Raw genomic sequence first — 16,250 nt, forward strand, 5'->3', positions numbered from 1 at the left:
CCGCGCTGGAGCTATGAGTAACAGAGGCTTACGCCAGTTAGCTTCACGCAAACCGCATGCCTCAATCATGACTTGCTGCAATCTACGTCAATCCTACGCAGGTTGAAGTGACTGATGATCTAGGCATGCTAAGTGATGTGAATAAGATGTCATAACATATTAGCTATGACGGATACGCATTCTCACTAAGCATCTGTTGAAAACGTAGTGTAATTCCGTGAGCAGCCAAGGAAAACTTGTTTTGCGTTGGATGAGTAACGGAAGCTGCCTCTTCGGATGAGCTAATCAGTTTGCCGGTACTACTACGTGGCATGCTGATACGAACTTGCTGTCTTCAACACGAGGACTTTTCTCTTTAGTGGACGATGAGCCGACATGTCATTTTGTCAGAGAAAAGCTTTGCTTTGTTTCTAAGAACAGCTAGTACACTTAGCGCAGTTAGCAAAAAAAGCTCTTAAAAAAGATGGTTCTTTAAGGTTCTAAAGAATATCCAGTGGATCTGTTTAGAGCAAGGGGCCTCATTCACCAACTGTTTTTAAGAAGAAATTTCTTCTGTGGGCAGTCGTGGGCTGGAGGTTAGGAACCCAGCCTTGCGACCGGAAGGTTGCCGGCTTGATCCCCTGAGCAGACAGTACATGACTGAGTTGCCCTTGAGCAAGACTCCTAACCCCCAACTGCTTGCGCTGTGGATAGGGCTGCCCACCACTCCGGGCAGGCTCACTGCCCCCTAATGTGTGTGCTCACTAGTGTGTATGTGGTGTTTCACTTCACGGATGGGTTAAATGCAGAGGTGAAATTTCCCCATTGTGGGACTAATAAGGGTCTCTTAATTTTAAACTATTTGTTCTTTGGTTAGAACAGAACCTACTTATACAAGAGCACAAAAGTGTGAATAGTTCTGTGGTTTAAGAACCCATCATGAAGCTGATGCAATGTAAGTAAGACCTTTCTCGAGACAAAATGTCAGAAAAAACTCAAGATATTAGTGAATGAGTCCCTATGAGTTCTATATTGAACCCATGCTTAAACTGTTCTTTGCATGGTGAATAGGTTCTTTAGACTGATGGAGATGGTGCTATATCATTTTGAAAATGGTTCTATATAGCACCAAAAAGGGTTCTGTTACTGTCATGTCAAACTTGTAACAATAGACGTACCATTTAAGCATGAAATTATTCTATATAGAACTCATGATTTCATATAGAACCACTACCTTTTCTAAAGACCCTTGAAGAGCCATCTTTTGTAAATGTATAGGGGTTGCTAGGTTGACAAGTCATTCAGAAAATAGTCAACTAGTCATCATTACTTTAGTAAAAAACAAAAAAAACAGGTGTTCTACCAAGTATATTGTTTACGTCTTACAGACCTATTAGTTCTATCAGCCTCATAGCTAAACAAGCACACTTCAGATCATCAAATGTGCTCTGATCTGATTGACGACATTTGGGAAAAATGATCAAATTCTGATCTTTTCCTGAACTTTCTTTAGTTGTTTCACCTTCCCTGAACTCAAGGTCCTGTCAAAGCTTTTTTGTGATATCCATCTTCTCCTCCTCCTTCTCCACTGTGAGGTATAGCTGACCAAAACTGTGCATTCACAGAACTAGAAACTCTCGAATGGTCTCTCTGGATCTTTGGTAAGACTGGACGTTCAATACTATTTCTGCAGTAAGACAAAACTTCCGGGCGCAGATTCTGCTTGCTTGCGCCTCGAAGGTGCTGCAGGTGCACTAAATGGAAGAACCGGTTTGGAAGCGTCACAGAAACGAAACGCAGGACGCAGGTCATCCTCGGAGCAAATGTGCAAACTCCAGCTTCCAATGAATCGCTCCCTGCTGCGATCCACTGAGCACATTCTCGCCAAGACGTATCCTTTTATCCTCTGTATGGTCTCCATGGCTTCTGTCAGTCAAAAATGAAAATAAGGTTGTTTTCCCTGTACTGAAAGGCATTTGAAGAAAAAATAAGAAAGGCACAGGTTAAAGCAGCGTCCAGCAGGTGGACTTTTCGCCGATTTGGTCCATTTCAATGTTCCTCCTGAAGTCCTGCTGTAGCAGCTGGCTTTAGAAAAAAAGCTAAGCCCTTCCGCGGCGTTGCCCTCGTCAAGCATCCCAACCAGCCAGGAGCGACGTGCTATGATTTATCTCCTTGAAGAACCTGAAAGCAGACCAAATTATAGCCAATTATGAACGCAGACGAGCCAATTATGCACTCCGCCTGGCGAACCTGTCAACAACATGTGCTAATGTATGACTGATTAGGGGTAACATCAAAAGAACAGGCCGCTGTTTGGTCAAAACGCCCCTTTAAAGCTTTGCATTTGGGTGGTATAATTGCTAAAAGGTCTCTTTCTCTCTGGATAGCTTCATGCTGCGCTGGAGGATTAGCAGATGAGAGGCGGTAATCCCGCTTCAAAAACGCCCCTGTCCCACAGACAAACGCTTAGCATGTGTCACTGCACAGACCAGACCAGACCACAGCACAGAGGGGAAACAGAGAGTGGCTAATGGTCTGTTCACTTGAGCCTGTGATTGTTGCCATTGCAAGACAAGCTCTGCCATTGCCTAAACAAAGAATTACCACAGAATCTGACAGAGGCAAAACTCATATGAGGAATGCAGATGGGGTTTTCCCTCAGATGTTATCTAAAAACGGCACACAGGCCTTTACTGTCTGCGCTCTGCTCGAATATGAATCTACACAACTTCTTACAAGAGGAAATGTGAACGGTTTCGGCAGTTAGGATCATTTTGACATCTTGGTTTTTAGATAAACCAAAAGCGTACCGCCCACATTTCACCCTCGCAGTCACTTTGGCTCAATCCCATTTCTCATTTTCACCCCTACCCCTTGTTTTTGAGTGTCACCTTGCACCTTGGAACTGAGTTACAAGGGGTCGTGGCTCAAATCTTCCCATCACTTCATTAACAGCTACTAGCGCTGCTCTGTAGGCGACCCTGCCAGCCTACAGTGACAGCAGAGGAGGGTAAAGTTCAGCTCCTCACTGCTGGGCTTCAGTTACATTTAGGGAATCATATGCTTTCAAAGAGGGGGGCAATTATTCATTATCACCCACCACTAATTCTTCAGTGATATGAAGCAGAAGTCAGTTATTCGCCAGCTTCTCGTTCAAATTTTCCCGTTCCACCTGAAATTGAGCAGCAGTTACATTGCGGCGCTTCAGGTGTCAGAACCGCTGGACTATTTAAGGAACGGGAAGCTAGCTAGCTACCGAGACATCAGCATACTACTAGCAATTATTATACTTGTTATAATGAAAGGACCATATTACACTGAAACAATATCAAACTAAGATAATACCACCGTATCGTATTGTAATTTATCGGTTATTGTAATTTTTTACAGAGAAAATTCTCACATTGTGGGGTTCTTTGGTTGCTCGCGCAGCCGTCTTGCTGGTTTTTCATTTTTATCATCACTCTGTTTGGAGTGAGCCTCTGAAAAACCTCCGTTTGGAGGCGATGGAGCCCTAACACTTCCCCCTACCTCTCTATCGCAACAACAATCCCCCAAAGAGACCCTACCCCTAGACATGAACGTGCAAATGCAGTATGGGCAAGAGATGAAATGGGATTGAGCCTTTATACCCCTGGAAGTTAAGATATACATACATAAAGACCAAGCTTGGTGGAAAAACTGGAATTTCTCCCTTTTTTGGGATTTTGCTTTTTAATCTTTGAATACTTTGAAAATTTAAAGAGGTTTAGGGTGAAATAATTAAAAGAATATTTAAAATAAAAGTTTGGAAAGTTCCAGCTAAGAGAGAGAGTAACTGGTCCATAACTGCTCTCATCAACAGTTCAACGGCAAAAAATCAGTAAAGACATGTTTGGTCTCTTGGGTTTTGCACTGGAGACTAATACAGCAAACGAGAAATGGGATCGTATACTTCGTCAATCTGCATATGCAAACTGAGTATTGAGAGCACATTCAAACCTGGATGTGGGAGATACGGCAAAAATAAAAAATTTGTGAAGTATTTATTTTTGGCGATACACAGTAGTTTTTTTAGACATCTGATCAATTGAAATTGAGAAAAAAAGAATCGCTACATCTAGAAAAATACTATCAAAAACTGTGAATACGATGATTTTTATTCAATGCTTGCCACTAAATCCAGTTAAATGGGACTAATTTTGCTCTCATTATGAAGAACCATGCGGTCAGTCAGTGTCTTATGAGTCCTGATGATGTGGAGAAAAGCATATTTTACTGTATTGTGATGTAATTCATCATGATGATGATATATTTTATCATATTTTCCAGCCTCATGAAACATATCAAATGTCAAATAGTCTTGCTTATGTGCTTTGTGACCCTTGTATAGCTAAAGTAGTAGCAGCAGCCATCTTCAAGCCATTTTGGCTGTTCTTCATCTGGACTGTCAAAAACAAGAACTGATCCAAATGGGAACAAACAACTTCTCTAGTTCAGCTTTTCTAGTTCCAGCTCATTTTCCACCTGCTTCAGAATAATAACCCCGAAAAGCCATGTATTTGTCTATAGACACCACTTCGAAGTGTCTAATGTGGCTAATTAGCTACCTTGCTAGCTAGTTAACCTCACTTATTCAACAATATGAATTATATGAGTTGTACTGCACTTTTCTGCACCAACTCACTCACAAATGTGTGCTTTGAAGGTTTGAACCAAAAAAAGCTTACAGTTTTCTCTGATAAGTGTGAAAACGTGAGCAAAAACAATGTGAAGGATAGCAAGAATGCTAACAATGGTTGTTAGCATCTCTTAGCTTCCTAACTAACTAGTGAACTATTTATAAAGTAATCTTCTTCTTCTTCTTTCGGCTGCTCCCTTTAGGGGTCGCCACAGCGGATCATCTGCCTCCATCTTGCCCTATCCACTGCCTCCTCTACTTTTACACCAACCATCTCCATGTCCACCTTCACTACATCCATAAACCTTCTCTGAGGTCTACCTCTTCTCCTTCTACTCCTTCTTAATTGGGTATGACCAGAAAGGCCATGTCCTCACCTGGTTTCGAGTTTTGTGCGATTTCTGCAGCCAGACCCGCCACTGGTCGTACAGCTTGATGCTCATGCCGCTGCAGCCGTAGGCTCGCTTGCGGACCCAGCCGAAAAACTGTTTCAGGTCCCGTCGCAGCGTTGAGTTCTGCTGTCCCGCCTTGGAGTCGCACGATCCTGTCAGCAGCCGCTCTGCAGGGCAGAACAAGCAACCAACGTCAACATGAATCCAATGTGGAAGTGTTAAAATGCATTCATTTTGATGGTGGCAATTCATATGCGCCCATTTTGTATGGCCAGAATTGATTATAGTTGACTATAACATTATTCAACACAGCAGTCGCTCGTTTTTGGTCAAGGGCTCCTCAGAGCCTGTCTAAGGTTTCGCTGTATTGTTGCTATTGTTGAGATCACTAGCTCAAATCCTCCAGCTGAGAATCCAGAAGGTACAAGTGGCCCTTCTGTTTAGATGCCCTCACTGTGCCAGTGTTTCCTCCCTCTGGGTGTTTCCTCTCCCTCTGTTAGCTGATAACAAGCATCTGTTAGCTCATGCAACTAAACTGGGAAGTTAGCGCTCTCCTCCAAGCCGCTTCAGCTGTCCAGTGACTTTGCATGGTGACTAGTTTTGTGAGATTGTGTGCCTGAGAGGCTGCTTTTAACCCTACAAAGGAGAAGCTTTTCTCCAAGTATTGCGGTCATGGTGGTAAAAAGTGGTGGGGCAAAACTTATTGTTTCAAAAATAACCAAATAAATAAACAAAAAACCCAACAACAAATGAACTGGCTCAGTGATCAAATGCACCTAGGCCAAAGAATGAGTAACTTAAACTGCCTTTCATGTCGTGCTAATAACATGTTTTTGGGATATTGTATCTTTTTCATTTGGTTTGGTTGGGTTTCACACCACAATGACTAAAGTGGACCATATTACGGGCCTGCTTGGTTACTGGTCAGAAATTTCGACTAATTCTGCCAAGATATTTGTGTCTGTTGGTCAGCACCCCAGTACCTTAAAAAACGGTGGGGCAAATCCTTTCGCTCCCGTGGCTCCAGCATTAGTTAGCTTGTCCACTACTATTATTGTAGCTCGCTATTGTTAGTAGGCTTGGCTATATTCCATTTTCTTTCTGATTTGGACAGCTTTGATGGTACATCGGTTAAGCCAATGTTCATGTTTCATGAGAAAAGACGCTGTGCGTGAGGAAGGCTGCGGCACGGCTTTATCACCAGGCTGAAGGTGGCCTCCTGTTCTTCCACTTTCTGTACCAGTGGAATGCAAAACTCGAATAAGAAGCTAAATTAAGCTTTGTGCTTTATCTGTTTATCAAGCTTAACAGTTTGCAAAGTACTATGTTGTGCTGTGAACAGAATGTTTTGAAGTGAGATAACATATCAGGACTGATAAAGGACATGGACTACATGTGTCAAGCTCCAGTCCTGGCGGGCCAAAACACTGCAGACTTTGCCATGCCACCTCAGCTCATCAGCTAATTAGCAAGGCCTTCAGGGTAAGTGCTAATCTCCTCAGCACTTTGGTCCGGAAGGTCCCCAGTTTGACATGCCTGGACTACATGATAAAACATAACACAGATTATGAGACACATGCTTTCCTTTTGTCCATCTTAGAGCTGAGATTGCACTCACACAACTCGACAACCATGAATACAGTCTTCCCAGAACCATCGTCAACTGTCTCAGGCTTAGTGGTCAGCCGCTTGAAAAGGTGTGCAGTTGCTTGTTTTCAACTTGACCCAAAGGAAGCATGTACTAGCCTTTAACTTTCCAAGATGGTAACACAGTGTGAGGTGGGGAGGCCTTGCTAGCTGGTCAGAAGAAATAACTAGTAAATCGAAAATTCTGTCAAAATTTGTATTCAATCAGAAAAAATTCATTCGGAATTATACCAAAACAACCAAATTCGTGTTGAAAACAGATTTCACGAGGCGTTCCTAAAGAATCATAACAGAATCACTATGAGGTCAGAGATTTACACCCCTCAAGTGATCATCACGTCCCAAATCAGCCCAAATGCAGTTTATGCAGCAAACAAGAGACGGCGCAAAAAATAAATCCAGCTCTACTTTAAATAAACAGAGAACCTTCGTTTCTACAGATGTGGTGCTGAAGTTCCAGAATGTGGCAAACGAGGCAGGGAGTTAATCTGTTAATCTTCAGAAACAGACTTTTGAAACGAATGTATCAAACGCTCCCTGCGGGCTGTGTGGTGTTTTCAGACTGAGGAGAGATGTATGGGATGCGTAATCTGTTTCATGTGCTGCGAGACTTCAGCTGCTGGATTTAGTGGAGTCTCGAATATGCATCTGATTAGGCAACGGACTGCAGGACATGCTCAGTATGCAGCACTGCGATGAAGGATGGACGGTGTCTCAATATGCCCGGAGCTTTCGTTTTTGGACTGGCTCTACTGTTTTGCTATGTGGGGAATGCAGTACACTCAATCCAAGGTTTTTCCAATGCGTTATTTCACAATGCACAGATTAACATATCGCTGTTGTCGGAAGAAAACCTCGTACCTCCAAAATGGTAACTTTACAGGAGAAGGAAAAAACCTACTTTACTTTCTATGTAAGTCAATGGAACCAGAATTTTTTCCACATCATTTTGGGCTGTTTCTTTTGGTCCATTCATCATGAAATGTACACACAATGTAAAGGACGACTGGTACTTGCAAATTATTTTAAAAAACTGAAAAATGGCAAAAATGGAGATACAAGGTTTTCTTCCGACAGCTGAAGTACCGAGATCAACATCCCTGCTTGTTTTCATTTTGCAGCATATGTATCTTCAAATGTAGGCTAGTTATAAAGTCTTTACGAAGGTTTACATAAAGCTTTGGAAAAAAAAACAGTGTGGTGAGTTGTTCTTAACACATACCACATTCTGAACCCTAAATACACTACATGGACAAAAGTATTGGGACACCCCTCCTAATTACTGAATACTCAGGTATTATGAGCCATAGGCTTTGCTGACAGGTGGATAAAATAGCACATAGCCATGCAGTCTCGACAGACAGACACTGGCAGTATAATGGGGCATACTGATGAGCTCAGTCACTTTAAACACTACCTTGCACCATCATAGGATGCCACCTCTGCCACAAGTTTGGCGAGTCTGGGTTTGGCGAATTAAAAAAAAGTACCATTTTCTTTTGCTCGGCTCTTTGTGATGTTGAGTCGAGCACGACTATTACTGAGTGAGTTCTGAGTGAATAATAAAAGATAATTATGAACTACGGACACGGCAGATTAGTACTGGGTCAAAATCATGGATCTCATCAGTAATCATTCAAATTACAGCACCTCCCCAGCTAAAACTGATCCAGCTCCGGAAAGGGTATACATAAGGATGAAATTGTGCCCATGAAAATTTCAGCTGCTAAAAATACTGACTGAAAATAGCAGATTAAAAATTAAATAGGCCTAACTTTCAAAATCTTTCACAAAAAAAAAATGATTTATGGTAAATGAAAACTAGTAATTAAAAACCCTGTTTATTCATTTCGCCCTCCTGCACGGGTCAGAGTAGAGTGAAAATATCGCATGGAGCTATATCACTATATCACTATGTCCTACGAGGATTATTAGACAATTCATTTACAATCACTGTTAATACCAGGTGTCAAGACGTAATACAACGACCTATAACGCCCCCCATAAGGTTAGATACTGAGAACACGGCAGAAAAACAGCTAAATAAAAGCACAGTACTGGCTTTTGTGGCTCAAGCTTTGACCTACATAACTTTAGTATGTTTATTGGATGCAAACTGTTTTTATTTACCGTCGGCCAATCACGTCCTGAGTTTCAGTTTTGGTTTTAGTCCCGGCATCGTTATAGACAATGGATATCTTACCACTGTGTGGTGTGGACGCTGCGGTCGGGTGGCTCCAGTCGCTCCAAATTCCTGCTTTTCTTGAGCCCAGGATGCCCACCGGGTTACAGCGAACCTGCACAAAGTAGACCGTCCCGGGCCTCAGTCCAGCCAGCCTGCATGATGTCTGGTTCCCCATGTCATCCACCACCTGCAGCGAGAAACCCAAAGAGGGTCACATCAAAGCGCTGGGAGCCAAGCCGATACCACACACGCACACACTCGACCGACGGGGCCTGTTTACGTTTAAAAAAAACAGGCCATTCATACTCAAATCCGCAAGCAAGCTGGCACAGGCTGGAGCGTGAAGCCGGGAGACAAATAATCCCCGCTCCGTGCTCTTCGCTCCCGGGAGAGGATCCGACATGTAGCAGAGACAAAAGAGACGGTAAACGATACAGAAAAACGCTTTCAGCCGCTCACTCATTCTTCGCGGCACACTCCTACACCGCCCTGAGAGGAAATCTGTTATCTATTACTTATTACAGATTGAGTAATTGGACGGGTGAAGACAGTACCAACAGCTTACAAGCAGGGCCAAGAGCCAAGCCACCCCCCCCTGCACCTCACCCCCCCTGGCTAATTTTCCCTCTAAATACCGTGTTGAAGCAGAGGGGGCTTGAAATGCTGGAATGTCCTGTGCCTCAGAGCCTCCAGGATAATAAGGCCGGGGGCCCCCCGTAATTATTTACAACCCACAACCCGCCTGATTCTGCCTGTCTCCGCAGTCACGCCCCCCCCACTTCAAGAGAAACAAACATTTGGGAAACGCCACGACTGACATGATCAAACACATCATGCCGCAATCTGTCACTGGCGCATCATTACAATCGGAACGCAATGTATACTACGAGCTTATTAGGCTCGACAGGTGGCAGCAGAACAGGACCGAATAGTCATTTGCCTGCAATGTTGATGTGAAACTGTGAGTAGAATAGCATGCCTATGTTTCCAGATGGTCCCATATCATTGGGAGGCTCACTGCAGAGAATTTCTAACCATGAACACATTGTTTATAATCACTTGTACTACCATATAGGGAATGATCGGGTATGCATTGTTTTCCTTTTAATGCCATTTATGGACCATATTTCCATGGAAATGTGTATAACTTACAAAGCTAAACTGGATTTTTACCTTCGCAGATGAGCAAGCAAGTCAGCAATTATAAATGCCTAAAAGCTATTTTTAAACATAAAAAAACTTTTTTTAAAAGCTGCTGTCCGGGTTTATCTCACGGTCGTCTTTGTGGACAGAACCGTTTTCACAGCCCCCCTTTCCCCCCTCATTGCTTGCAAGCAGCTCAACACAGATTTACAACATTCCACACATACTGTCTTAGTTCATGTGATAGCAGCATTATGGGGAAAACATTTCATTTGATTGTATTACTTAAAAACATCTGAGTCGCTTTCCATTCTGCCAGTGAAATGGCCACTAGGGGGCCTGCAGAAAGACGCTAGCAAAAGAACTGTATAATTACTATGAGCAACGATCTGAGAAATTGTGTCAAAAGTGTGGATTCAGTCTGTGCTAATTCAGCTAATCTCTAATGTATATGTATTCACATTTAGCAACCATGAGATGTCTGAACTGTATACCCCACTAGAGGGCAGCGTAGAGCATTACGTTTTAGTTTAATTAAGCTGTTTACCCCAACAAAGTAAGCATAAAGACTACCTCAAGGCTACCGCACTCGGATGAGAAGCATCTTGTCATGTAAACCCAGATTTAGTGCATATGACGTGTCGGAAAAAGGAGATAAACATCAAGCTGAAGCTCATTTTACACATCATGAAGTAGTAAATCTGTCACATTCATTATAGTCGACCTAACGCTTCACAAACTCTGCTTTCCAGCTAAAAGGTACAACGTGATATGAATTGTGATGTGAGAAGGCCACTTATGTTAACTGAGGTGAAAACCGATGATTAGAATCTATTTATTGTACCAGCTTTAAATTGACAGCCTTTCTCTATCACATCAGCTACTATGGACATAAAGTTTAGACTTAATATAGGACACTTTGGATACTGCCCTTCGTCCATCTGATGGGTCTGGCATGCAGCGACCTGTCGTCCTGGAGTCCTATGTGGAACTTCGGTTTTTGGGGCGAGGGGTGGGTGATTCATTTTTCAAAACCCGGGTTATTACATACAAAGGCTTATTACTCAGTAACTACAGGGAGTTCAATGTAAATTCCCTGAGCTATTCTTAGGTTATAGATGTGTGTAATAAAACTTTGGGCCATTTAAGGGTATTTAATTAATAATAGCATCCAAGTTGTTTGAATTTTGGATTTAGCTTAAATGCCCATATTTACAATCTACATAACTTGTGTTTAAATAAAATACGTTTTTATTTTGTTATGATTTAAAGGAATGAAATATATTATTGTGAGTACCAGTTTTAATTTTGAGCTAGAACAAGCTTTATTTCTGCCACACTTGTCATATTGTGGCATTGAAACAAACAGAAATAGGTCCAAAGTGCACTAAAATAGAATATAAATGAGAGTGAGATTCATTATATATGTAATAACTATGTAACTAATTATGTAATTACATTTTTAAAAATAATTCTGGATCATAAACCAAATTAAGGCAAAATGACAGTTTTATGCCTTGACAGTCTGATCAAATTGCATGAGATGTCACCTGAGGCCGACGGTTCTGCAGCGTCCAGAATATCTTTTGAAAAACAAAGATCGTTCTATTCAATTTTAACTTCATGAAGGATCGGATACGCTGGCAGCCTAATGACGTACTGAAAAACAAAACAAGACAGTGCCTTTTATGTAACCCAATTCTCTACCCGGCTTCAGAGAGAACCTGCTTGCTGATTGAAACCATATGAAGAACAGAAAGAACAGTGAAAGCTGAGTTTATTTGAGGGCTGTGCATCAGGCATGACAAGAGGACTGGAAACCATGTGGTCTTCTGTTCCTGTTAGAAATGACATTTCCAACAAGCCGTACAACTGTGAGGGTCCTCATGTACTCCTGAAAGGAAACCCCAAAGGTAGAACCACTTATTCAGCTTTCAGAGTCCCAGCTTCTGTTGATCTAGGCCACAGAACCTGGCCGTTCAGCATTTTCCCCGCTCTGAAACACCTGAATCAACCCGTCAGCTAAACCGCTGGCACTTTATGAACATCATCAGGTGTGGGCAACAGGGAAAAACACATAGAGGGATAGTCTAGCTCAGGGGTCAACAACCCAAATGGTAATGAGAGACATTTTGTCCTTTCAACAAAAATCGGGCCACAAGATTTTATGTTCATTTTACCATCTTGACTGTAAATATGAGCCAGTATGTGCTGATGTACTAGTACAGGCTAAAAAATATAAACAAAATGAGCAGGTCTTTGAGCTTTAGCTCAGCTATAGCCGCTTTTCTCACATCTCCAGCAGGAAACTTTTCCTCAAAAGTAGAACAGTGTCCTACAAAACGTCTCTCAATGTTGGACTTCTTACATGGCTGAAGCTTTCAAATCGCCAGCTTTTTGTTCGAATTTTCCCGTTCCACCTTAAGGCACCAGAATGTAACTGATGCACCATTTAAGGAACATCAGGAAAGGAACGTGACAATTTGAACAAGAACACTTCACGACTTTTTAGTGTTGGTCAGTGTCTTGTTGCAGATTAAATGTATCAGGAAACCAGCGGGGATGATTATAAATGCAAATAAGTATCCAATTAATCGATGTTCGTCTTAAATCTCTCTTTTTGCCATTTCGTTAGCTACTAGCTATACGAGACTGTTGTCAGACCAACAGTCTGCATGCTAACCTCTGGGGTTAAATATGAATTTGCATTTCTACATCCAGCATTTAAGGCCATTTGTTGTCAACTCTGTGTTAAAATGACCAACAAAGCTTTATTTTACTGCAAAGGAGAACTTTAAAAAAAATTTTACCTAAACATTTGATGGTTAATTCTGCTGTGGAGCTGCAACAGGGCAGTAAAAGAGCCTCATGCAGCTCCGGAGCCACATGTTGCTGACCCCTGTACTAGTGCTAAAGCAAATGTACACAAATTTACAAAATTGATTTTGCAATTTCCAGCAACATTTTTCTACTAGGGGCAATATCACAATAACAAAAATGGTTGCAATACACAATTATCATCAGCAATTAAAGAACACTGACCAACTGAATTTGGTGCAGTATAGTGTGTGAAATATTGAATAATTATCACTGTATTCACAGTTTTTGAGTGTATTCTGTGTGTCAAAATATCGTGATACTGTGCATCGGGTCTGTAAGTATTGCGATATACTATTTCCCTCATATCGCCTACCCCTAATCTCCTCCACTGGGCATAAGCTTCCTTTAGTCATTAGTTACATTAGCCTTGCAGTTCCATAAGGGAACTTCAGACACTTGATCCTAAAGCAAACTTACACCTTACAAGACTTGGCTGGTCAGCTACACTTGGGATAAGAGGGAAGCTGTGAATATTGGCTGAATCTGGAGAAACATTTGTGGTGTCTGGAAGAACATGTTTCAGAGGTTTGGGAAAAAAGGTTCAAGCTGGCAATAAATGCTTCGAAACCATCCAACCACCTTCTAAAACCTTCCAAGCCATAATATCTTTTTGCATCATCATTCAACAAGGCAGAATGAAATGCCACGGATATTTGAACATGAAGAACTCACATTTACGCCTTACTTTTATTTCCCTTGGTGTACCATAAAGGAATTTGAACTGCTACGCTTTGTGGCGCTTTGCCATCACAGTGTCTCCAAAATTCTTTCAATACATTTATTGTTATTAAATTGAACATTGTGCTGTTCTTTGCACAGCAATGCCAAGGATGCATTCAGAGATGTGTATCAGTTGGAGGGGAAAATGCTCTACGGTACTGCCTTATTCAACTAGCCTGAAGCCTCATTTAGACAAAACTAATGGAAAATTCGTGGAATTTTGGAAGTTTCTCTATCAATCCCTACAATTCCTACAGACCACAGCACAAAGGATGGCCCAATCCCATTTCACGCCTTGCTCCTACGCCCTCTTTTTTGAACATTTCACGTCTAGGGGTAGGGTCTCCCAATTTTTGTTGAGGTAGAGGGGAGAGGGTGAAATGTTAGGGCTACATAGCCCTCCAAAGGAAGGTCTTTCAGAGGCTCACTCAAAAAGAAAAATGGGCAAGATGGACAAGAGACCAAAGAAAACCACATTTGTGAGAAATTTCTCTGTTAAAAAGTTACAATAACTATTGTATTATATAATAGATTTATGTCGTTTCAATGTATTACGGCCATTTAACAGCATAAACATCACTAATAGTCCAGTAGTTCTGACGTCTGAAGTGCCAGAATGTAACTGCTGCACCATTTAAGGTGGAACGGGAAAATTCGAACAAGAAGCTGGTGAATATCTGACCACCAAAAAATTAGGGGTGGGTGATTGTCACGATTGGCCCCTCCCAGTCCTGTCCATGTGCGTTTGTTTTGGTTTAGCCCCCTCATTTCATGACTCCACATGATTGTCTCCATCTGTTTTCCACCTGTCCCTCGTTTTCCCTGTGTATTTAAGCCCTGTGTTTGCACCTTGTGTTGGCTGGTCTTTGTTCTGCTGTGTTGGTTGTACTGGTGGTGTTTGTATTAGTCTTTGGTGGTCTGCTGGTTTGATTCTGGTTTCTGTCATGTCTGTCCCCCGATCCATCCGTGTTGGCTCTATGACCCTGGACCGTCTTGACTATGACCCTGGATTTGCCCATAATAAATCTTGCTTATCTCCACATATGCGTCCACCTCCTCGCTCCCCGTTACAGTTATAATAAATTATTGACCCTCTTTGAAGGCGTATGATGCCCTAAATCTGACTAAAGCCCAGCAGTGAGGAGCTGAACTTTACCCTCCTCTGCTGTCAATGCAGACTGGCAGGGTCACCTACAGAGCAGCACAGTAGCTGTTAATGAAGTGATGCTCTTTTTCATTTGAGGGTCCCAAGAAGAAGAAGAAATGGGTTTAGGCCGATATCTGATGGTTTGCCCAAATTGCAGTGCCTGCATGTGTGTGTGTGCTTGCATTTGACAACACCAGACTTTTTCACACTAATCAGGCATATGGTGAAGCTTAAATTAGTAAGATGTCCGTTCCAACTGGATTACTACATTTACAAAAAATGACCGAAAGCTTTCCCAGGTTTGCAATCGCAATCCAAACAAAATTTCCCTTGAGTACGATGCCTTTGAACTTACCCGTGTTTGCACTAAAGTCCATTAACAGAAGGAAATACCATTGTTTATATGAACTGTAAATTGTTGGGATGATGTTACGATGGCCGTATGCCTAAAATATGCTGTTATGATGAGGATATGGAATGTTTAGCCTAATACAGTTTCGGGTTTATATTAGAGATTCTTTCATTTGGCCGTTTTGATAACCTCGGGGCAAAGTGCATCACCTCACCAAGGAGAACACTCGCACTCGGTGCCTCAAGAGGGTTAGTCTTGCAAATGTCTGGCTTCATCTTTCATTACAGTGAACTCTATGGTCTACGCTTTCCCTACTGCGTCAGTCCAAACAGGTTCTTTTAAGATTGCAGGATAAGGACACGCAATGTGGTTGGATATGACCACGACAAGAAGAGAAGTGAGAAAAAGATTTCTTACACAAATATTTTAAGGTGCAAAATAGAAATAAGAAAAGTCAGCATTCCTTAGACAGCATGAAAGTCTTATTTATAAGCTGCAAACTCATAATGTATTAAACCTACAGCAAAACAGCTGAACCATACCAAAAACTGCAAAACCATATGAAAAATGACCAAACCATACCAGGAATGACAAAATCATACCACAGGCAACCAAACTAAAAAAACCTAACAAAAACTACACGCCAAGCTAAAAAATACCAAATAATACCACAAACTAAGAAGCCATGCCAAAAACTACCAAACCACACCAATAATGACAAAGCCATACCAAGAACTACAAAACCATAGCAAAAACTACCAAACCACACCAATAACGACAAAGCCATACCAAGAACTACAAAACCATAGCAAAAACTACCAAACCACACCAATAATGACAAAGCCATACCAAGAACTACAAAACCATAGCAAAAACTACCAAACCACATCAAAAACAATAAAGCCATACCAAAACCTACCATACAATACAAAGAATTAAAAAGCCATACCAAATACTACCAAGCCACACCAAAAACATCCAAACCATACCAAGAACTATCAAACCATACCAAAAGCAAATAAACTTCACAAAGAGCAATAAAACCACACCAATAATGACCAAACCATAGCAAGAACTACCAAACCACACCAAAAACTCTCAAACCACCGCAAGAACCACTAAACTATACCAAAAACTCTCAAACC

The 16,250-nt window shown here is 41.7% G+C and overlaps 1 protein-coding gene across 1 annotated transcript in view; it reads right to left on the minus strand.

Annotated features, from left to right (window-relative positions):
- Positions 1 to 731: 731 nt before the first annotated feature.
- Positions 732 to 16,250, minus strand: part of crlf1a (cytokine receptor-like factor 1a) — a 36,412-nt gene continuing 20,893 nt past the window's right edge. The window contains exons 6-8 of the mRNA XM_017700267.2: positions 8,882 to 9,050; positions 5,017 to 5,198; positions 732 to 2,160 (exon numbers count right to left, since the gene is read on the minus strand). Of these exons, the coding sequence (XP_017555756.1) occupies positions 2,137 to 2,160; positions 5,017 to 5,198; positions 8,882 to 9,050 (375 nt within the window). The 3' untranslated portion in view covers positions 732 to 2,136. The remainder of the gene's footprint in view (positions 2,161 to 5,016; positions 5,199 to 8,881; positions 9,051 to 16,250) is intronic.

The sequence above is a fragment of the Pygocentrus nattereri genome, chromosome 2, assembly GCF_015220715.1.
Source record: "Pygocentrus nattereri isolate fPygNat1 chromosome 2, fPygNat1.pri, whole genome shotgun sequence".
Taxonomy (NCBI): Eukaryota; Metazoa; Chordata; class Actinopteri; order Characiformes; family Serrasalmidae; genus Pygocentrus; species Pygocentrus nattereri.